The sequence below is a fragment of the Microcebus murinus genome, chromosome 2 (assembly GCF_040939455.1).
Source record: "Microcebus murinus isolate Inina chromosome 2, M.murinus_Inina_mat1.0, whole genome shotgun sequence".
Classification (NCBI taxonomy): Eukaryota; Metazoa; Chordata; class Mammalia; order Primates; family Cheirogaleidae; genus Microcebus; species Microcebus murinus.
Window position 1 is genome coordinate 40,180,706 of NC_134105.1, and position 24,745 is coordinate 40,205,450.

General features: G+C 39.6%; 1 protein-coding gene across 2 annotated transcripts in view; it reads left to right on the forward strand.

Moving 5' to 3' along the window:
• Positions 1–24,745, forward strand: part of ZYG11B (zyg-11 family member B, cell cycle regulator) — a 74,761-nt gene that overhangs the window by 19,075 nt on the left and 30,941 nt on the right. For both annotated transcript variants that reach the window (XM_012776259.3, XM_075998433.1), the window contains 2 exons: positions 11,704–11,869; positions 18,731–19,485. In XM_012776259.3, the coding sequence (XP_012631713.1) occupies positions 11,704–11,869; positions 18,731–19,485 (921 nt within the window). The remainder of the gene's footprint in view (positions 1–11,703; positions 11,870–18,730; positions 19,486–24,745) is intronic.

The window sequence follows — 24,745 nt, forward strand, 5'->3', positions numbered from 1 at the left end:
GACCCTCCTCTGATGTATGCTCGTCTGCTTGCTTCTTTCTTCTAATTTCTCCTGGAATCTGTGTTTTCTGCAGGGATACTCTGTCTGGTGGTGTTTCTCATCTGCCATCTTGCTCCCTGTATAAATACTTTTGTTAGCTCTCTAGTGTCGTGTTGCCTGTTCAATGTCATATTCTCCTTTTCTAAAGGCATTTTTTAAAAGTTTGAGTTTTCTTAGTTATGTAATATCAATAATTTTATTTTCATAAGTTCTGTAACCTTTGGCAAATCATGTCATCTCTCTATGCCTCCATTTTTAAATCTCTGAAATAATGGATTATATTAAATCCTCTGTGTAACTTCTATCTCTTAAAGTAAGATTCTAGCAAGTGAATGGTCCATACTATAGTAGAGTAGATACATTCTATTAGCTATAGTACTATGGGATTTGGGCAAACTGCTTTTATAGGTTTAAATTTTGTATAAACTTGAACTCTCACCTCCATGAATGTATTACTCAACTTTTCATACCAGGAACCATTCATTTCAATTCTATTAATATTTGCAGAGTACTTTAATATTTTAAAGGCATTTTCATACACATCTCATTTATTCCTCACTATCATTTTGTGAAGTAATCAAGATAGAGGTTTAGTTTCAATTTTTTAGATAAGAAAACTGAGAAGTTAATCGATTTTCCTGAGGTCATACAGCTAGAAAGTAGCAGAGCTAGCACTGACTGCAAGCCCAGTGCTCTTTCCATTATTAACCCTGCTTCTCTGTTTACCGTATTATATTTCAAACCTCACACTTGTAGTTAAGAGGAAAATAATGTTAAAATATCTCTTTGAGTTAGTGATTCTGATGATCTGCTCATCTGCGTAATAATCACTGAATTGAATTTATTTTTGTCTTAGAATAGCTGTATTGCATGCCCTAAGAAGGAAAAGAGGGAGATTTACTTATCTTTCCAGGCCTTGATCTTTTTTAGATAGAACTCTACCTCCTTGCCCTTTAGCACATAGCCCTCTTGCCATACTGGCCAGGTCTTGAAGTGATATATGCAAGAAGCTTGCTTTACTTTTTAATTTGCCATCTAGGGGTCTATGAAGAGTAATTGGTGGGGGTTTTTTTGCTTTTGTTTTTTTAAAACAAATATGTTTTATTGACATATATTACGTATATATACATATTATATTAATATTAATATGTTTTATATAGTATCTAAATATATAACAATAGTATATAATATGCAATAAATATATATTATATATATAAATATTTGTATGTATGTTGGTTCACAGTCTGAAATGTCAGTTCTTTGTGTGCATATAGTTGGTGGTTTTTAAAAAAGAAAAATAACTACTCCCACAGTTCATGCCAAATAGTTCAGTGTATCTGTACCCTTGGTACTACCTGCTTTTTTTTTTTTTTTTTTTTTTTGAGATAGGGTCTTCCTCTTTTGCCAGGGCTAGAGTGCAGTAGCATGATCAAATACTTCTTTTTCTTTTTTCTTTTCAAATACTTCTTTTTTAAGAGGAAGTTTTGGATGAACATTTTCCTAATTAGCAAAGGTCATTGATGAACAGGGTGATATATGCTAGTCATTTGAAGAACACACAGCTATTATAGACCTGTTAATTGGAGAATACAATGAAAGATTCACTGACTTTGAGACTGGTGACATCACACTCAAATTAGCATATCAGCCTTGCCTATCTGATATCACCAAGGCACTTAGAGAACTACAAATGGAATTGATTGAGCTCTCAGTAGATGACATTTTAAAGGCATTGTTTGATGCTAAGAAAGATCCAATTATAATATAAGAAAATACAGTAGAATACCCATGCTGGGCTGGAAAAATAAGTTTTGAGATGAGTCATCCATCCAGTAATTTACTAATTCATTCAACAGATAGTTTATTAGATATGTATTATGGGGCCTCAATTCCCAAATATGAAAGATGCCTAATTACTTAATGGGTACAACCTACGTTATTCGGGTGCTGGTTACTCTAAAAGCCCAGACTTCGCCAATATGTAATATATTCATGTAACAAAACTGTACTTGTGCCCATTAAATTTATATAAATAAAAAAGATTAAAAAATAAAAAATGCCTGATCTACAGGGATCTGTTTCATTTTCCATCATACCAGCAGCAATACCATATGTAGTCAATTCCCAGCGTCCTCCATGTCCCCACTTGGTAGAAATGGATGAGTCACTACTCAGAATGTTGAAATGCTTCTTTGCTATGGCTCTGTCAATATAGTAACAAAATGAAAGTTTTAAATATAAAACAAACCAACCAACAATAGATAACTAAGTCCTAAGAAAGTGACTGAGAATGTCTCTATAGTTGAATGCTGTGTAGATGACTAAATACTTTAAGGAAGGGGAGAGTATAAGAAGGCAAAAAAAAAGGAGGGTAGAGATTAAAAGAATACCACGAGACCCTTTAACAGCACAAGATAAAAGGGAAAAAAAAGAAAAATATATATAATATAATATATATAAAAATATAAAATTAAAAAAAACCATGAGAATATTTAGGAAGAGCTAATCATGTAAGATTCCTTTTTTTGCCCTGTCTTCATTGCCCCATGCTCCCAGGTGTGCCATGTTTTTAAAAGAAGCTGTGGTTCAAAAGCAGGGGATCTGCTTAAAGGCAGTTCATTTATTCATATTTACTTCTTACTCAATAGGCACTGAGCATTTATTCTGTCAGAGTAGGGGGAAAGAGAAATACATAAGGCATTTTTTTTTTTGGTCTTAATATGTTGCCCAGGCTGATCTCAATCTCTTGGGCTCAAGCAATCTTCCTGCCTCAGCCTCCCAAGTAGCTGATGTTACAGGCATGCACCACCACACCCGGCTAAGGCATGGTTCTTAACTCTTAACCTGGTGGTTTTCAATGTGCGGGATCCTGATTGATCATGAACTGTCTTGAAAATCCTTTCCTTAACTCCAAGGCTTGGTAAATGCATTCCCAGACTTTTAATTTTTCTATACTATTAAGGGATCTATACTATAGAACTATTAGGTGAATTACTAATAATTGCTACAATTTAGTAATCATAAAATTAAAATTAGCACATTACTAGAGTTTACTGAGAACTCTAGAACTCTAGTGCCCAGGCCAGGGACTATAGCTCACACCTATAATCCTGGCACTTTGGGTGGCCAAGGTGGGAGCATTGCTTGAGGCCAGGAGTTCAACACCAGCCTGAGCAACATAGCTGAAAAAAAGAACTTAAAAAGTAGCCAGCTATGGTGGTGCATGCCTGTAGTCCCAGCTACTCTGAAAGCTGAGGCAGGAGGATTTCTTGAACCCAGGAGTTTGAGGTTGCAGTGAGCCGTGATTGTACCATTGTACTCTAGCCGGGGCAACAGAGTGAGACCCTGTCTTTCAGGAAAAAAAAAAATCTATCCAATACTTGGAAGTGTTGCAAAGCTCCTTCTGTGTATGTATAAATGTAGTTTGTTGGAATTCCTGTAATTCCTGTTGGAATTCCCTTTCTTAGAAGGGAACTTTGTAATCAGTGCATCAGTAATATTGTCTTGAGTTGATGGTAGTTTTTGTTGCTGGTTTGTTTCTTAATTATGAATTATCATTAACTTTATTATTGATTTCATTTGTTGCGGTTTATTTGGTTAGCTCTGGTATGTGGTAATGTATAGTTGCATTAATAGTACTTTTAACTTAAAAATTTCCTAATTTAGACCTTGATACATTGTTATTCAAATAGGAAACATCCTTTTTCTTATTGTCAAAGCAGATGTATATATAAAATTTTCTTGCGAAGTGATACTTTATTGTTATTACTGTTTTCCAGTGGAATGTGAGAACCAGGAGGGGAGGAGTAGGCTCTAAGGACTTTTTCCCTCCTGAGTGGACCACAGACCAAAAACATTTGAGAACTACTAACTTTCCTTGAACTCATAGTCTAGATGGGGAAGACAGCCATATAAACAAATAAATTACACAGTGGATGACTGTTAGAGAACTATACATACACACATAGTATGATTACATCTGCCTGTGTTTTGGTTTATGAGAGATAGCTTCATGTAGTAATGAGCATATGAACTGGCTCTTGCAAGATGAGTAGGACTTAGATAGACAGAACAGATGGTGAAGGACATTCTAAGGAGCAGTAACAACAAGTATCAAAAAAGGTAACAGGCCGGGCGCTGTGGCTCACGCCTGTAATCCTAGCTCTTGGGAGGCCGAGGCGGGCGGATTGCTCAAGGTCAGGAGTTCAAAACCAGCCTGAGCAAGAGCGAGACCCCGTCTCTACTATAAATAGAAAGAAATTAATTGGCCAACTGATATATATATAAAAAATTAGCCGGGCATGGTGGCACATGCCTGTAGTCCCAGCTACTCGGGAGGCTGAGGCAGGAGGATCGCTTGAGCCCAGGAGTTTGAGGTTGCTGTGAGCTAGGCTGACGCCACGGCACTCACTCTGGCCTGGACAACAAAGCGAGACTCTGTCTCAAAAAAAAAAAAAAAAAAAAAAAAAAAAAAAAAAGGTAACAGCAAGTATCAAGTAAGGGAGGCATGGCTGCCACTAGTCACTTTCCTTCTCTGAACCTGTTTCCTCAACAGAAATAATATCTGTTCTCCTTACCTCACAGAGTTGTAATGATTGTTTTAAAAAGACTTAATAAACTGCAGTGCTAAATACATGTTGTAATGGTAAAGATTCCCCTTGTTATTACTAATTTTTCTTTTTTTCTTCAACATTTGTGAGGCTCCTTTGTCTGCTGTAGGTGGTGTCATGTCAAGACCTCTTCTGACCCCCCCTTTTCAGTACAGTTATTCTTTTCTTCTGTTTTTTTGTTGTTCCTTCAAGATTCTGTTCTGTAATATCAAAAGGTGGGAGGAGAAGAAAAGATACATGTATATATTTAGATTCAATAGTAGAAATTCTTTAATTGCTTATGTAAATATTTAACTATTTAGATTGTGACTTGTGTGGTCTAGTCTCAGAGCAGTGTCACAATCCATGGAACATAATCCCACAACCAAAATCATTTTGAAATAACTCAAAAATCTTTATTTTCATTTCTTGAAACATTGTGAAATAAAATAGAAAGTTCATAGGTTTACTTTTCAAAATTATTAACCCATCCTGTATCCCTAGAACCCAGTACAGTCCCTGGTATTTGCCTATTATAAGGAAAAAAAATGATTAGAAGAAAGGTAAAAGGACTTGCCCAGCGTCAAGAAAAGTTGTGCCAGTTTACATTCTTTTTTTTTTTTTTTTTCTTTTTTGAGACACAGCCTTACTCTGTTGTCCGGGCTTGAGTACCATGGCATCAGCCTAGCTCACAGCAACCTCAAACTCCTGGGCTCAAGTGATCCTTCTGCCTCAGCTTCCCAAGTAGCTGGGACTACAGGCACGCGCTCTCTCTCTCTCTCTCTCTCTCTCTCTCTCTCTCTCTCTCTCTCTCTCTCTCTCTCTCTGTGTGTATATATATATATATATTTTTTTTTTTTTAGTTGTCCAGCTAATTTCTTTCTATTTTTTTAGTAGAGACAGGGTCTCGCTCTTGCTTAGGCTGGTCTTGAATTCCTGACCTCAAACGATCTGCCCACTTCGGCCTCCCAGAGTGCTAGGATTACAGAGCATGAGCCACCACACCCAGCCTGTGCCAGTTTACATTCTGACCAGCAATATCTAAGAGAACAAGTCTGGGCAGACTATTTGAATAATTCACAATTAATTATATAATTATATATATAATTATCAGAATTAAATCACGTTCCCCAAAACACCATGTTAGCCAACAAAATTGAATAAAGATTGGCCACTATTCTGTTGGACTGAAATTGTTGTTTTTCCTATTTGCTATAGATCATCTTTTCAGCCATTGCTCAGGGACTGTCACTCTGCCTGCTGTACTAGAGGTAGTTAATTACAGGGCTTAGTTATCTCTTCTGATCACTGACTTTATTCTTAGGACTCAGCTGTCACCACTTGGGGGTGATACTAAAATCTGTATATTCATTTCAGTTCAGTTCTTTCACTAAAGCATCAGTTCCATTTCTGTACTTGCCTAAGCAGACGAACACTCCACGACCATAACAGAGTCCTCTGAAGAAATAATGCCTTGCCCAGTCTTCTTATCAATTTTTCAGTGAGATCATGGGATTATTAATCACCATTTTTTATTTTTATTTTCTAACTTTTTATTGTGATAATTTCAGACTTACCAAAAGTTATTATAATAATACAAAGAATTTTCATATGATTTTCATGTGATTCACCCAGATTTCTCAGATGTTAACATTTTATCCCATGTGCTTTATTGCAGCCTCTTTCTACACACACAGATACTTAATTTTTCCCAGGTTAACTACTACTTTTTCGTCTCAACTTCCCCTCCCTCTACCCTTTCCCCCCTTCACCTGAGGGAGCCTTATGAGTAAGACAAAGGGCATGATATTTGGAATTAAAGACTGTGGTTCGAGGCCCAATTCTGCCACATTCTAAATAGATGACATTGTATACATTATTCTTTCTGAGTTCCAGTTATCTCATATACAAAATGGTGCCTATTATAGCAACTGTACAAGACTGTTGTAAGGGCTAAGTGAGATAATTTATGTCAAAAGTGTGCCGTATGAATGTCTGTCAGTCTTTCTAGGAGTACTTCCCTGTCTACTAGAGTGCCTAGCATTGTGCTAGCTACTGAGGATTCAGAAAAAACCAGCTCCTATTTCCTATTTGGTCACTTACTACATTTTGTCAATTCTTTCTGCAAAATATTTTTCACTTTTAATTTTTTCCCCATTTTTATTGCCTTTAATCCATAGTATAATCACCTCATGTCTGAGCCATTATAACTAGTTGGTCCCCAAATTCTATTTTGGCATTTACATTTATTAATACCAGACTAATAATTGTTCTGTTTGAGAGATGTTATGGTGTAGTGGAAAAAGTATGGACTTCATAATTAACAGATCTGGGTTTGTATCTTGACTCTACTTCTTACAGTTTTTTGACACTGGGCAGGCCCCTTTACCATTCTCTGAATTTGAACTCTTTCTTTTTTTTCTTCTTATAATAGGTATTATAAATATCAGTGACTGTGCTAAGTTCTAAGAATAAATGGCTAATTTTCTTAAACTCAAAGAGTTCATGGTTGAGTGGCAGAAACAGATACAGTCATAAATAACTATGGTGTAATATGGAATTATAGAAGAAAACTACTTTGGAATCTGATATAAAGGGCAGTGTATATAGTGGTTCAAGCACAGACTTAACTCTAGAGTCAGATTGTCTGGGGTCTGGTTCAGACTCCATCTGTTATTAGCTGTGTAATTTGAGCAAATTACTTAACCTGTCAAAACCTTAATGTCCTTATCTGTAGGATGGAGATACTGATACAATTTAGTTTATAGAATTCTTATGAGAAGTAAATGAAAGTATATATGTAAAGCACTTAGCGTAGTTATGGAGCTAGTTAGTAAAACATTTTGAATACCTTGCTAAAGTGTTTACACTTTATTCTATAGGTCTCTGTTTTTCCAACTTTTATTTCTAAACAGCTGAGGAAACTAAACTTGCTGGGGCATAAGGAAGGGAATTACTTGAAACCAGTGTTACAGATAGGAATTTCTTGGTAATCTTGTATTTTATCTTAAAATTCATGTGACTTTGCCTGCTACTGTATAATGTATTTGTTTCAGTATAAAAATATTTTAAGTTATTTATTGGTTACATAATTTAATTCAGTACATTTATAGTTTTGTTTTTTTGAGACAGTCTTGTTCTGTTGCCCAGCCTAGCTCACAGCAGTCTCAAACTCCTGAGCTCAAGTGATCCTCCTGCAGCCTCCTGAGTAGGTGGGACTATACATGTGCACCACCATGCCTGGCTAACTTTTTCTATTTTTAGTAGAGACGGGATCTTCTCTTGCTTAGGGCTCAGGCTGTTCTCGAACTCCTGAACTCAAGTGACCCTCCCACCTCGGTCTCCCAGAGTGCTAGTATTATAAGTGTGAGCCACTGTGCCCAACCAAAGTATGTTTGTATTCTTATTTTTTTCTCTTGAGACAGAGTCTTGCTCTGTCACCTGAGCTAGAGTACAGTGGCATCATCATAGCTCACTGCAACCTCAAACTCCTGGGCTCAAGGAATCCTGCCTCAGTCTTCCAAGTAGCTAGGAATACAGGTGCATGCCACCATATCTGGTTAATTTTTTAAAAAATTTTTGGTAGAGATGGAGTCTCACTATGTTGCCCAGGCTGGTCTGGAACTCCAGGGCTCAAGCGATCCTCCTGCCTTGGTTTCTCAAAGTGCTGGGGTTATAGGTGTGAGCCACTGCACCTGGTCAGTATGTTTATATTCTAAGAAGATATACCACATTCATCCTGTAGCTTTTGTTTTCTGGCATATCTCTACTGGAGACCCCTTGTACATGTTCTCAGCATGAGAATTGTGATTATAAATGACACAGAGTCTTAGAAATTTTTTAGAAGAGGAGTGAATGGTAGGAAAAGAGCTCACTCATTAGAGGTGAGTTGGGCCAGATGGAATAGAAACGATTTCAGTTAATTTAAAAAGAACGTTCCTGTTCTACCTAGACATCGTTTAGTCTTTGAATTATGTGGATTACTTCATGATCTAAATGAAGTCAGACTTGATCCTGTCTCTTTTTGCTTTTTCAATAGGAGGTTTGTTTTTATCTTCTTCTTTCTTTTTTTTTGAGACAGAGTCTCACTTTGTTGCCCAGGCTAGAGTGAGTGCGGTGGCATCAGCCTAGCTCACAGCAACCTCAAATTCCTGGGCTCAAGCAATCCTTCTGCCTCAGCCTCCCGAGTAGAAGGGACTACAGGCATGCGCCACCATGCCTGGCTAATTTTTTCTATATATATTAGTTGGCCAATTAATTTCTTTCTATTTATAATAGAGACTGTCTCGCTCTTGCTCAGGCTGGTTTCAAACTCCTGACCTCGAGCAATCCACCTACCTTGGCCTCACAGAGTGCTAGGATTACAGGCGTGAGCCACCAAGCCCGGCCAGTAGGTTTGTTTTTAGTCTGTCTGTGGTGTTCCTCATTGGTACTGGGAAAAACCTCTTTGAACAGGAATTTCCAAGAGATGAATTGTTTAGACACCTAATCCTAGCTTCTGCTTTATCCTTCCTTATTAGTCTTCCTGTGCTGCTGCTATTTTTAAAAATAGAATAGGAAACACTGCTCTCTCAAAACTTATATATTATTTTAAATTACTGGGATTTGGAGAATCATAGATAGCAGTATGGGTTCTACAGTAGATACCTCTCCCCTCCACAGAGGTTAATAGTAAGTGAATGCCTTCCTGAGTTCTGTGAACAATATTAGCATATAATCAAATATGAGGCCCTCCTCAGGGGGATCATTGGAACTCCCAATTTATAGCCTATTGGTGAGAAGTATTGGTGCAATCCTGGGACTTGTGACTGGTGTCCGAAGTGGGGGTAGTCTTATGGGACTGAGCCCTTAACCTGCTGGGGCTATGCTAATCCCACGTACCTAGTTATCTATCCTTCTGCCTCAGCCTCCCAAGTAGCCAGTACTACAGATATGTACAGCATGCCCAGATGATTTTTTGTAGAGATGGGGGTCTCACTATGTTGCTATATTGCCCACACTAGTCTCGAACTCCTGGGCTCAAGTAATCCTCCCATCTCAGCCTCTCAAAGTGCTGGGATTATAGGTGTGAGGCACCTCACCCGGCTTTTGAAATATAATTTTTAATGACTGCATATTATTTAGCCATTAAAATGTCATTTGTTCAGTGTAATGTGGTTAATAGTTTGCTCCCTATCAGTTTCTAGTTTGAAGCCACACTTTGTCACTTACTGTTTATGGAATGCTGAGAAAGATGCTACTTTCCTGAGACTATTTTCATTTATGGAAAATGAAGATCATGTTTAACTACTTTATAAAATGGCAGTGAGGAATAAATGAAATAATGGCTAATTCTTTTTTTTTTTTGAGACAGAGTCTTGCTTTGTTGCCCAGGCTAGAGTGAGTGCCGTGGCATCAGCCTAGCTCACAGCAACCTCAAACTCCTGGACCCAAGCAATCCTGCTGCCTCAGCCTCCCAAGTAGCTGGGACTACAGGCATGTACCACCATGCCCAGCTAATTTTTTCTTTGTATGTTAGTTGGCCAATTAATTTCTTTCTATTTATAGTAGAGACAGGGTCTCACTCTTGCTCAGGCTGGTTTTGAACTCCTGACCTCGAGCAGTCCTCCTGCGTCATCCTCCCAGAGTGCTAGGATTACAGGCATGAGCTACGGCGCCCGGCCAATAATGGCTAATTCTTGTAAAACACACAGCACAGTCATATAGAAAGTACCTAATGGATGGTTAAATATAATTATATCATTGTTGGGGACATTTAGTGTGTTTATTTGAGTAATTAAAGCCCATATACGGCCAGGCACCGTGGCTAACACCTCTAATCCTAGCACTCTGGGAGGCCAAGGCGGGTGGATTGCTCAAGATCAGGAGTTTGAAACCAGCCTGAGGAAGAGCAAGACCCCGTCTCTACTATAAATAGAAAGAAATTAATTGGCCAACTAATATATAAAGAAAAAATTAGCTGGGCATTGTGGCGCACGCCTGTAGTCCCAGCTACTCGGGAGGCTGGGATAGTAGGATTGCTTGAGCCTAGGAGTTTGAGGTTGCTGTGAGTTAGGCTGACGCCACGGCACTCACTTTAGCTTGGGCAATAAAGCGAGACTCTGTCTCAAAAATAAAATAAATAAATAAAATAAAGCCCATACACCTAATTGTTTGTTCTAATTTGATTAGATTTTCATTCCTCAGACTAGAAAACTGGGTTAAACTTTTTGGAAGATGTAAAACCTATACCATATTCTTTTACTCAAGTAAGCTTATTATATTTGAACCATCAGGCTGGGTGTGGTGGCTCACACCTGTAATCTAGCACTCTGGGAGGCCAAGGCAGGAGGATTGCTTGAGGCCAGGAGTTCAAGACCAGCCTGAGCAAGAGTGAGACCCTGCCTCTACTAAAAATATAAAAATTAGCTGGGTGTGGTGGTGTGCACCTGTAGTCCTGGCTACATGGGAGGCTGAGGGAGGGGGATCACTTGAGCCCAGGAGTTTGAGGTTGCAGTGAGGTATGATGATGCCACTGCACTCTGGGGTGACAGAGCAAGACTGTCTCCAAACAAACAAACAAGAAAATTTTTAAAAATTGAATCATCAGGTTCACATAGGACTTTAGTAGGAGATCAGGCAAACGGGCTAGATTTTGGAAGGATTTGGATCTCAGTCTAATAATCTAAGAATTTTGTCTTTTGTCTTCAAGCCCATGGGAGTTCATTGAAGATTTGAGCAGGGCAGATCATGGGTGGTAATTTAAGAAGATTAATTTGCTATCCCTCTAAGGTTTTCCCCTGACCATGCCTGACTGATTAGAACCCCCTGCTTGTGTGCTCATGTAGTTTCCAATATGTCCTCTATGATAATACTTAAGAGACTGTATGTAAATGTTTATTTCAATGTTTCTCTTCTCTTGCTTCTGAAAATATGGATCACATGTTGTACTCCCACTGCCTAACACAGTTACCAGGCATATGATACACCTAAATAAATATTTGTTGAATGAGTAAATGAATGTTTTGTTCTTTGCTTTTCTGGAAACTAACTTGTTGGCTTTTTTGTTCCTTTATGTTTTTTCCTGGGCTCCAAGGAGGAGGCATCTCCCTATTCCTTACTTGATATCTGCTTGAATTTCCTCACTACTCACCTTGAGAAGTTCTGTTCAGCAAGACAAGATGGAACACTCTGTCTGCAGGAACCTGGAGTATTCCCACAGGAGGTGGCTGATCGGCTGCTTCAGACCATGGCTTTTCATGGTAAAAATTAAACGGAAGAAACAAAAATTATGTGCTGTTGATTGGCATTGGATTTTGAAGTGCTACTGTAATCATTTAATTATTTTCTTAGAAATAACAGGACAGGTCTAATGAGCCTGATTCCAGGAAAAGGAATTCACTTATTTTTACTTATTCTTCCTCTTACTGTGTAATTTAGAATGAACATTTTTCTCATCTCAGCAAACCTTTTTTTTTGTTTTCAGAAGCCATTCTTGTCAGAAATACTCTAACTTACAAAATCACTTAGAAGTCTGCCAGTATGAAATTACATCTTTATTTGACAGTAAGAGAATCAATACTATTATGGAAAGATTAGTTTCTGCTTTTGACCTTTTAAATGGGAAATCACAGTTAATTTAGTACTTCTATTTTCAAAAATAAATTCTGAAAATAAATTGAGAAAGTCTCATCTGTGAAGTTCTCATTAAGCATATTGAATATTTTTGTTCTTTTTAAGTTTTAAGTTGAAAAAGATACTTTATATCTTTAGGGTTTGTAAACTCTTATAAGTAGGAAATATGCTTTGTCCATAGCTATAAAATACAGTGAAAAATTGGCAATAATAATAGCTTCATTGGCCGGGCGCGGTGGCTCACGCCTGTAATCCTAGCACTCTGGGAGGCCGAGGCGGGCGGATTGCTCAAGGTCAGGAGTTCAAAACCAGCCTGAGCGAGACCCCGTCTCTACCATAAAAATAGAAAGAAATTAATTGGCCAACTAATATATATATATAAAAATCAGCCGGGCATGGTGGCTTGTGCCTGTAGTCCCAGCTACTCGGGAGGCTGAGGCAGGAGGATCGCTTGAGCCCAGGAGTTTGAGGTTGCTGTGAGCTAGGCTGACGCCACGGCACTCACTCTAGCCTAGGCAAGAAAGCGAGACTCTGTCTCAAAAAAAAAAAAAAAAAAAAATAGCTTCATTTATCGCCTATGTGCTAGACATTTTACATATATTTTCATGGAATTTTCTCAAAAACTCTATAAGATATTTGTTGTTATTCCCGTTTATATACAGATAAGGAAACTGAGGTTCAGAGAAGTAATTTGCTGAGGGTCGCACTGCTAATAAATAGTGGAGTCCGGGTTCATATGTTAGTCTGTCTGATTCTAAATATATGCTCTTCCCATTGTGCTACACAGCCTTACTACACCTACATTAGAAGTATCCCTGGCCAGGCTCTGTGGCTCATGCCTGTAATCCTAGCACTCTGGGAGGCCGAGGTGGGTGGATGGCTCAAGGTCAGGAGTTTGAAACCAGCCTGAGCGAGACCTCGTCTCTACTAAAAATAGGAAGAAACTAATTGACCAACTAAAAATATATATAAAAAAAAATTAGCCGGGCATGGTGGCACATGCCTGTAGTCCCAGCTACTCGGGAGGCTGAGGCAGTAGGATCTCTTGAGCCCAGGAGATTGAGGTTGCTGTGAGCTAGGCTGACGCCATGGCACTCACTCTAGCCTAAGCAACAATGCTCCTAGATCCCAGATAATGGTTTACACTTTTGGTATGATTTTATATGTATATATAGACACACACACGTAACTGTTAAGCATGAATCTAGATAATGCATTCCAAGGAAGAGTGGGAAAAAATGAGGCTGTAATTGAGGCATTTTGGAATAATTTAGGAAAGAAGACCACCTCTGCATTCCTTGGTTTTCAGTAAATTGCTCAAGTCCTCAGTCTCTTTGAATTTTTCCAACCTGCCACAGGCATCAGGGTAAATTTCAATAAATACTATATATGTTAAAGTTAAAGGTCTCTTACAAAGCTGCACAACAATTTAAGAGATTTATGTCAATGCTAACATTTCATTCTAATCTCAACGATTATGGTCAGCATTTTCAATTAAAAAAACTTGTAGGCTGGGCGCGGTGGCTCATGTCTGTAATCCTAGCACTCTGGGAGGTCAAGGCGGACAGATTGTTCGAGATCAGGAGTTCAAAACCAGCCTAAGCAAAAGTGAGACCCTGTCTCTACTATTAATAGAAAGAAATTAACTGGCCAACTAATATATATACAAAAAATTAGCTGGGCATGGTGGCGCATGCCTGTAGTCCCAGCTACTCAGGAGGCTGAGACAGTAGGATTCCTTGAGCCCAGGAGTTTGAGGTTGCTATGAGCTAGGCTGACGCCATGGCACTCACTCTAGCCTGGGCAACAAAGCAAGACTCTGTCTCAAAAAAAAAAAAATAAATAAATACATAAATACATAAATAAATAAATAAATAAAATAACTTATAAATCAAAAGAATAAATGCTAAGATTTTAACTTTGCTAAATACAATTATCCTTTTGAAATATAACTAGTGATAGCTAATAATAGCAGCTAACATTTAATGAATGCTCATTATTATATATCAGGCACTGTGGCAAATGCTTTATATGTATAAAATAATGGAAGTGTTTTTTTTTTTTTTTTGAGACAGAGTCTCGCTTTGTTGCCCAGGCTAGAGTGAGTGCCATGGCGTCAGCCTGGCTCACAGCAACCTCAATCTCCTGGGCTCAGCGATCCTACTGCCTCAGCCTCCCGAGTAGCTGGGACTACAGGCATGCGCCACCATGCCCGGCTAATTTTTTGTATATATATTTTTAGTTGGTCAATTAATTTCTTTCTATTTTTGGTAGAGACGGGGTCTCGCTCAGGCTGGTTTCGAACTCCTGACCTTAAGCGATCCGCCCGCCTCGGCCTCCCAAAGTGCTAGGATTACAGGCGTGAGCCACCGCGCCCGGCCGGAAGTGTTTTTTAAGTGAGTGTAACTAAATAATTGTCCTCAGAGTAATGTCTTTTTTTTTTCTTTTTTTTTGAGACAGAATATCACTCTGTTGCCCCTGCTAGAGTACTGTGGTGTCAGCCTAGTTCACAGCAACCTCAAACTCCTTGGGCTCAAGCAATCCTACTGCTTCAGCCTCCCGAGTAGCTGGGACTACAGGCATGCGCCACCATGCGTGGCTAATTTTTTTCTATATATATTAGTTGGCCAATTAATTTCTTTCTATTTATAGTAGAGACGGGGATCTTGCTCTTGCTCAGGATTGTTTCGAACTCCTGACCTTACCCCGCCTCGGCCTCCCAGAGTGCTAGGAATACAGGCGTGAGCCACCGCGCCCGGCCATGTTGTATTTTTTAAATTGACATATAGCCGGGCGCGGTGGCTCACGCCTGTAATCCTAGCTCTCTGGGAGGCCGAGGCGGGCGGATTGCTCGAGGTCAGGAGTTCGAAACCAGCCTGAGCAAGAGCGAGACCCCGTCTCTACTATAAATAGAAACAAATTAATTGGCCAACTAATATATATAGAAAAAATTATCCGGGCATGGTGGCGCAGTCCTGTAGTCCCAGCTACTCGGGAGGGTGAGGCAGAAGGATTGCTTGAGCTCAGGAGTTTGAGGTTGCTGTGAGCTAGGCTGACGCCACGGCACTCACTCTAGCCTGGGCAACAAAGCGAGACTCTGTCTCAAAAAAAACAAAAAAAAACAACAAATTGACATATAATAGTTGTGCATATTTATGGGGTAAGTAGTGATGTTTCAATACATATAATATACAGTGATCATATCAGGGTAATTAGCATATCATTTGTGCTGGGAACATTCAGTATCCTCCTTCTAGCTATTTGGAACTATATATTATTGTTAACTACAGTCATCCTACAGTGATATAGAACATTAGAGCTTATTCCTCCTATCTAGCTGTAATTTTGTATCGTCTAACAAATTTCCCCCCTCCTACCTGTCCTAGCCTCTAGTATCCTTTGTTCCACTTTTTGCTTCTGTGAGATCAGCTTTTTTTTAGCTTCCACATATGAGTGAGAACATGCAGTGTTTAACTTTCTGTTCCTGGCTTATTTCACTTAACAAAATGTCCTCCAGTTCCATCTGTGTTGCTGTGAGTAAAAGGACTTCATTCTTTTTTATGGCTGAATATTATTTGATTATGTATATTATGCTATATTTCCTTTATCCGTTCGTCTGTTGTTGGACACCTACGTTGATTCCATATCTTAGCTATTGTGGATAGTGCTACAGTAAACATAGGGATGCAGGTGTCTGTTCGTGATACCGATTTCCTTTACTTTGGATAAATACCCCATAGTGTGATTGCTAAATCATATGGTAGTTCTGTTTATAGTTTTTTGAGGAACTTCTTTATTATTCTCCATAGTGGCTGTACTAGTTTACATTCCCACCAACAGTGTATAAGAGTTCCCTTTTCTTTGCATCCTTGCTAACATGTTATTATTTTTTTTCTTTTTTTTTTTTTTTTGAGACAGAGTCTCGCTTTTGTTGCCCAGGCTAGAGTGAGTGCCGTGGCGTCAGCCTAGCTCACAGCAACCTCAAACTCCTGGGCTCAAGCAATCCTCCTGCCTCAGCCTCCTGAGTAGCTGGGACTACAGGCACGCGCCACCATGCCCGGCTAATTTTTTTTATATATATATATTAGTTGGCCAATTAATTTCTTTCTATTTTTATAGTAGAGACAGGGTCTCGCTCAGGCTGGTTTTGAACTCCTAACCTTGAGCAATCCGCCTGCCTCGGCCTCCCAGAGTGCTAGGATTACAAGCGTGAGCCACCACGCCCGGCCTATTTTTTTTCTTTTTGAATGCTAACTGGTGTGAGATGATATTTCATTGTGGTTTTGATTTGCATTTCCCTGATGATTGGTGATATTGAGCATTTTTTCATGTATTTTTTTGGCCATTTGTATGTCTTCTTTTAAGAAATGTCTATTTGGATCATTTGCCCCCTTTTTTTTTTGAGACAGAGTTTCACTCTTTTGCCTGGGCTAGAGTGCTGTGGCATCAGCCTAGTTCACAGCAACCTCAAACTCCTGGGCTCAAGTGATCCTCCTGCCTCAGCCTCCCGAGTTGCTGGGACTACAGGCATGCGCCACCATGCCTGCTAATATATATATATATATATATATATTTTTTTTTTTAGTTGGCCAATTAATTTCTTTCTCCTTTTAGTAGAGATGGGGTCTCACTCTTGCTCAGGCTGGTCTCGAACTCCTGAGCTCAAAAGGATCCACCCACCTCGGCCTCCCAAAGTGCTAGGATTATAGGCGTGAGCCACTGCACCTGACCCATTTGCCCATTTTTAATTTTTTTCTTTTATTTTTTTTGAAGATATGGTCTAACTTTGTTGCCTGGACATGAGGGTAGTGGCATGATCATAGCTCACTGCAACCTCTAACACCTGGGCACAAGTGATCCTTCTGCCTCAGCCTCCTGAGTAGCTGGGACTACAAGCATGCACTACCATTCCCACCTAGTTTTTCTTTTTTTCTTTTTTTGTTTTTGTAGAGATGGGGGTCTTGCTGCATTGCTCAGGCTGGTCTTGAACTCCTGACCTCAAGCGATACTCCTGCCTTGGCCTTCCATAACACTAGGATTATAGGCCTGAGCTACCACATCCAGCCCAGGTTTTTAACTGTTTGATGATAATTAAGTGCAAAATTTGTTAGACAGTAGTGCTGCCTTTAAAAAATACCTTAGTTCTAATTTAAGGGTAGCTGGCTGACAGCCCACCTACTTTAGAATGAGCCAGCTGAAGTGCCACTTAAGAGTTCTTCTCTTAGGCTAGGCAGGGTGGCTCATGCCTGTAATCCTAGGTGGGCGGGAGGATTGGTTCAGTTCAGGAGTTTGAGACCAGCCTGAGCAAGAGTGAGACCATCTCTACTTAAAAAAAAAAAAAAGAAAAGAAAAAAGAAAAAATTAGTCAGGCCTTGTGTAATGTATGTGTATTCCCAGCTACAGGAGGCTGAGGCACGACGATTACTTTATCCCAGGAGTTGAAGGCTGCAGTGAGCTGTGCTGATGCCTAGGCATTCTAGCCCAGGCAACAGAGCAAGACTCTGTCTAAAAAAAAAAAAGTTTTTCTCTTGACTCCCCGCTATTTATTTACCTGGAGCTAAGTGGTAATTCACCCTAGACTATTCTTAGACTACATTTTATTGGCATGACTATTATTTCTTTCACAGTAGATGTTGTTTAATATATAATATTGTTGAGATTTGTATCATATATTTGTGGCACTATTGCTTGGTGGACAGGTGGATCTCTAAGCGACTTCAAGAGGTTACTGTGTCTATTTGCATTCATCTGACAGGGAGGGAGGGGGTATAACTGCTAGATCCTTTTTATTAGGTTTCATATCTGGGTAGTGGTTTAATAATGAATTTGTAGGCATTATATGTGCTAAATATATTGTATGTATATGTGTTTGTGTGTATAGCAAAGTGTCATAGTGAATTTAAAGGATGAGTTGTAACAAATCATATACTTAACACAAACTTTATACTTCACTCATGGTATACAATCTCTGTAAGTCTATAGAAGGTTCTGTTGCTTGGTCACCCTAGGATCTAAACTGATGGAGGTTCCATCTTTATAAAGGTATACTCTGTAGAATATGAAGCCTCCTCATTTGTCCTGGCAGGAAAAGAGAGCATGAAAAATCATGCACTGGCTCTCAGGTACTTCAGCCTACAGCCCATGGGCCCGAACTAGGAACATGGCCCCAGCTAACTACAAGGGAGGGCTGGGAAATGTAGTTGTCTGTGTCTACTAAGGCGAGGAGAATCAGGTGTTAGTGTATATCAGTAATGTCTATATTAGTCCTGATTCTGTCACTTGCTAGCTCTGTGATTCTGGATAACCACTTTCTGAGCCCCAGTTTACCCATCTATAAATTGTAAATAATAATATTCTCATCTCAGTGAATTGTGATTATCAAATGAGATACTATTACATGGGAGTGCTTTGGAAATTTAAGTGTGATAGAAATTTTAGCTATTCTTTACCTGTTTTTTGAAGTTAAAATGTTGCTTGTTTTTCCCCAGGTCTACTGAATGATGGAACTGTGGGTATTTTTAGGGGGAACCAAATGCGCTTAAAGCGAGCTTGCATTCGCAAAGCAAAGATCTCTGCTGTTGCTTTCCGGAAAGCTTTCTGCCATCACAAGTTAGTGGAACTTGATGCCACAGGTGTGAATGCTGATATCACGATCACAGACATTATCAGTGGGCTTGGCAGTAACAAATGGATCCAGCAAAATCTCCAGTGCCTAGTGCTGAATTCATTAACTCTCTCACTTGAGGATCCTTATGAGCGGTGCTTCAGCCGGCTTTCTGGCCTTAGAGCTTTAAGCATCACCAATGTTCTCTTTTATAATGAAGACCTGGCTGAAGTTGCCTCATTGCCAAGATTAGAGAGCCTGGATATTTCTAACACCTCGATCACAGACATTACTGCTCTGCTGGCCTGCAAAGACCGACTCAAATCTCTAACCATGCATCACTTGAAATGTTTAAAAATGACAACTACCCAGATACTGGATGTTGTTCGGGAACTAAAACATCTGAATCATCTTGATATCTCAGATGATAAACAGTTTACATCAGACATAGCTCTCCGCTTACTAGAACAAAAAGACATCCTACCCAATCTTGTCTCTTTGGATGTTTCTGGGAGAAAGCATGTGACAGATAAAGCTGTTGAAGCCTTCATACAACAACGACCCAGCATGCAATTTGTAGGTTTGCTGGCCACTGATGCTGGTTACTCTGAATTCCTCACAGGCGAAGGACATTTGAAGGTTAGACTTTAAAAATGTATTATTTTTTCAGGCTGACCAATGTCTTAGTTGCATAAGACTCTATTAAGATGAATATCTAACAATATATGGAACATGTTCATGAAACAGGGCATTGTATAGTGGATAGATTTGCTTTAAGCCAAAGAGTCCTAATTTAAAATCCCAGCTTACTTGTTTCATGACCCAGAGCAAGCTGTGATGTAACTTTTTTGGGTTTTTTTGGTTTGTTTTTTTTTGGAGAGTTTCACTCTATCACCCACGGTGAGGTACAATGGTGCGATCATAGCTAACTGCATCCTCAAACTCCTGGACTTAAGTGAAGCAATCCTGCTGCCTAAGCCTCCCAAGTTGCTAGGACTATAGGCACATGCCACTGTGCCTGGCAATTTTTAAATTTTATTTCTTGTGGAAATGGGTCCTTGCCAGGTTGTCCAGGCTAGTCTTGAACTTCTGACCTCAAGCAGTCCTCCCATCTCAGTCTCCCAAAGTGCTCGAATTACAGGAATGAGCCATCACACCCACTTCAAGTTTCCATTTCTCTATTTGTAAATAGATATTCCTATCTTGCAGAATTCTTCTAAAGATTAATAACTATATAAGTAAAGTGCAAGTCACATAGTAAGTCCTAGATAAGTAATAGGTCTTGTTACAATGACAATGTTTAGATAATTTGAACCAGTAAACATACCATTTCTTCTGTCTTCTCTCCCCACCCCCACCTCTACCAGATAGGGTCTTGCTCTGTTGCCCAGACTGGAGGTCAGTGATGCTATCATAGCTTGTTGCAGTCTTGAACTGCTGAACTCAAGTGATCCTCTCACCACAGCCTCCCAAGTTGACGGGACTGTAGGCGCACGCCACCACACCTGGATAATTAAAAAAAAAAAATTAATTTTTTTTTGAGACAGAGTCTCACTCCCTCACCCTGGGTAGAGTGCAGTGACATCATCATAGCTCACTGTAACCTCAAACTCTGGGCCTTAAGCTATTCTCCTGCCTCAGCCTCCCAAGTAGCTGGGACTACAGACAAGCACCATGTCACCCAGCTAATTTTTTTTCTATCTTTAGTAGAGATGGGGTCTAGCTCTTTGAGGATGGTCTTGAACTTCTAAGCTCAGGCAATCCTCCTGCCTCAGTTTCCCAGAGTGCTAGGATTATAGGCGTGAGTCACAGTGCCCAGCTTTAATATAATTTTTTTATAATTTTTTTAAAAAGAGCTCATTGGGGCCAGGCACAGTGGCTCATGCCTGTAGTCCCAGCTACTTGGGAGGCTGAGGCGAGAGGATTGCTTGAGCTCAGGAGTTTGAAGCTGCAATGAGCTCTGATTGCGCCACTGCACTCCATCCTGGGTGACAGAGACCCTGTCTCGAAAAAAAAAAAAAGAGATATCATTGTTGGAACTTTGCCCTTTGTTTAAATATGTACAAAAATTGCTGTTCATTTTAAATTATTTGACTATCATTTTGAGAGCTGAAAAATAATAGATCATAATAATAAGGAAGAGAGCTGAGGCCAGGTGTTGTGGCTCACGTCTGTAATCCCAGCACTCTGGGAGGCCAACACAGGAGGATCACTTGAGGTCAGGAGTTCAAGACTAGCCTGTGCAAAAGCAAGACCCCATCTCTACCAAAAATAGAAATAATGAGCTGGGTGTGGTGGCATGCGCCTATAATCCCAGCTATTTGGGAGACTGAGACAAGAGGATCATTTGAGCCCAGAAGTTGGGGGTTGCACTGAGCTATGATGATGTCACTGCACTCTACCCTGGGTGACAAAGCAAGATTCTGTCTCAAAAAAAAAGAAAAAGGAGAGCTGAGATTGCCCTATATATCTTCTTTTTTAGAATTGTCAAGTTTAGCAGAGTTGCTGCATATCTCAGAATTGGGATGCTTTAAATTAGGTAAGGTTGGTTTTAGATTGGTTTTTTGGCCTTGTGTGTCTCAGTTTTTTAGACCACACTAAAAGATGCAAGAAATAGAGTCTTTGTAATTTCCTGGTATTAGAGTCTGCCCTTGTTATCCATGGACTATTTGATTCCAAAGTCTGTTTCCTTTCTGCTATACCTCACTGACTCTATTTGAGTGTTGTAGTTCTGTCCTTTTCTTCAGTTTCTAGTCCCCACCACAGATGGTTTTCTTACCATAGAATTTCCAAATCTATCATCACTAATTTCTCCACTCAAAGTTCTCTTCTGTTACCATTAGTTTCCTGAACCTTTCACTTTTCCACAACTAGAATTCTTACATTTGTTGGTCACCTCATTCCCAAATTTAGATTATTTACCAAGCTGTGGCTGTCAGCTCCTGAGAACATTGGAAATCTGTTAAACCCAATCTTAGTTTTCAGTCTTCATCTTATTTAACCTAAAGTGGTATTGATACAGTTGATCTTGCCCTCCTCTTTGAAATTTTTTTTTAATTTAGCTTCCAGAATATCACAGTTTTTTTTTTTTTCGACTTATCTTGCTTCTCAGTCTCAGTTTCCTGTATTGGTTCTTCTTCATCTTCCAGGGCTCTAAATGTTAAAATATTCCATACTGTAGTCCTTAAATCTATATGGCAATTTTTCCTAAATTTGTGTCTCTAACTTACATCTCTCCCTTGAACTCAGACTCTTGTATTGAACTGCAAATAATGAACATACAGTAAAAGTACATAGAAGTTTTTTTAACCATTTCAAACAACATTTACTAAGTACATTTTTAAGATGTCTGAGTTAGTATCCTTTCTCTTGAGGAATTCTAGTCTAGTGGAAAAGAGACACATAAATGTAAAAATAGATTTATTACAGTATGAGAGATATTATAATAGAAGTATGTATGGAGCGCTATAGGAAAATTTGTCTTTGGAGTACACATTTTAGTTTAAATCCACGTAATAATTTGTTTTTTTTTTTTTTTTTTTTTAAGATGGGGGTCTCACTCTTGGCTCAGGCTGGTCTTGAACACCTGAGCTCAAGCTATCCGCCCACCTCGTCCCTCCAGAGTGCTAGGATTATAGGCGTGAGCCATGGCATCTGGCCTAAATCCATATGAAAAGTATTTGTAGGGCTTAATTTAGTGGTTAAGGACAGTTTCTCTATTTTAAACTGTAGGCCAGTCCCTTTCTTTTCCTTATAATTTGTCTATTAAGATTCTAGTCCAGGCCGGGCGCTGTGGCTCACGCCTGTAATCCTAGCTCTTGGGAGGCCGAGGCGGGCGGATTGCTCAAGGTCAGGAGTTCAAAACCAGCCTGAGCAAGAGCGAGACCCCGTCTCTACTATAAATAGAAAGAAATTAATTGGCCAACTGATATATATATAGAAAAAATTAGCCGGGCATGGTGGCACATGCCTGTAGTCCCAGCTACCCGGGAGGCTGAGGCAGAAGGATCACTCGAGCCCAGGAGTTTGAGGTTGCTGTGAGCTAGGACGCCACGGCACTCACTCTAGCCTGGGCAACAAAGCGAGACTCTGTCTCAAAAAAAAAAAAAAAAAAAAAAAAAAAAAAAAAAAAGATTCTAGTCCATTTTAATTTGTAGAGTTCTTTCTGCCTGGATTTTGTTGATTGTATACTAACAGTGCATATTTTTCATGGTATTTTCTGCAAATTGGTAGCTGGATTTGGAGGCTTAATTAGACTGATTTGATCCCTCTGCCAGGACCTTTATTTGTTGTGCTCTTTCATTAGGAGATACATAATGTCTAGTTGTTTCTTTTTCTATGATGTTAGCAGTTATTGGCACTCAGTACCTAGTTCTATTAATTTATTGGGGATTATGGTGATATTTTAATTATTTCATTTTCATTTTTCAGTTGAATTACTTTTATAAAGAGGCACTTCCTTTTATCTGTATTTGGTTACCCAGTGGTACATATGAACCATAGTTAAATATATCAACCAGTGTAAATGGAAAATCCCTAGATAGACTTAATTTTTTTTGAGACAGAGTCTCGCTTTGTTGCCTAGGCTAGAGTGAATGCCATGGTGTCAGCCTAGCTCACGGCAACCTCAAACTCCTGGGCTCAAGCAATCCTTCTGCCTCAGCCTCCCGAGTAGCTGGGACTACAGGCATGTGCCACCATGCCCGGCTAATTTTTTCTGTAAATATTAGTTGGCCAATTAATTTTCTTTCTGTTTATAGTAGAATTTTTTCTATATATTTTTAGTTGGCCAATTAATGTCTTTCTATTTTTAGTAGAGACGGGTTCTCTCACTCTTGCTCAGGCTGGTTTTGAACTCCTGACCTTGAGTGATCCACCCGCCTCAGCCTCCCAGAGTGCTAGGATTACAGGCTTGAGCCACCAAGCCCAGCCAATAGACTTAATTTTTAACAGAATCTCTTGGTGCTGAATGGCAGCCTGATAAATCTGGGGAAATTAATTAATACATTTATTTTGCAAATATTTATTGAGTGTGTCTTCTGACCCAAGCATAATGCTAACTACTGGGGTAAAATAGTGAATGGATCAGTCTAATGGGGGATTATGATGATGGCTATGAAAGAGATGTTTTAGTACAACCTAATTTAGATCAGTGAGTCAAGGAAGGCCTCTTTAAAGAAGTGTTACTTAACTACTTAACTTGAATTAAGAAGTGTAAGTAGGCCAGGCCGGTGGCTCATGCCTGTAATCCTAGCACTCTGGGAGGCCGAGGCTGGAAGATTGCTGGAGGTCAGGAGTTTGAGACCAACCTGAGCAAGAGCGAGACGCCATCTCTACTATAAATAGAAAGAAATTAATTGGCCAACTAATATATATAGACAACATTAGCCAGGCATGGTGACACATGCCTGTAGACCCAGCTACTCGGGAGGCTGAGGCAGGAGGATCGCGTAAGCCCAGGAGTTTGAGGTTGCTGTTAGCTAGGCTGGTGCCAAGGCACTCACTCTAGCCTGGGCAACAAAGCGAGACTGTCTCAAAAAAAAAAAAAAAAGGAAACAAAGAAGTGTAAGTAGAAATTAGTCAAGCAAAGAGAGAAAGGAAGAAGGAAGGCTGGGCGTGGTGGCTCATGCCTGTAATCCTAGCACTCTGGGAGGCCGAGGCAGGCGGATTGCTCGAGGTCAGGAGTTTGAAAACAGCCTGAGCGAGACCCTGTCTCTACTAAAAATAGAAATTAATTGACCAACTAAATATATATACAAAAAATTAGCCGGGCATGGTGGCGCATGCCTATAGTCCCAGCTACTCTGGAGGCTGAGGCAGGAGGATCGCTTGAGCCCAGGAGTTTGAGGTTGCTGTGAGCTAGGCTGGTGCCAAGGCACTCACTCTAGCCTGGGCAACA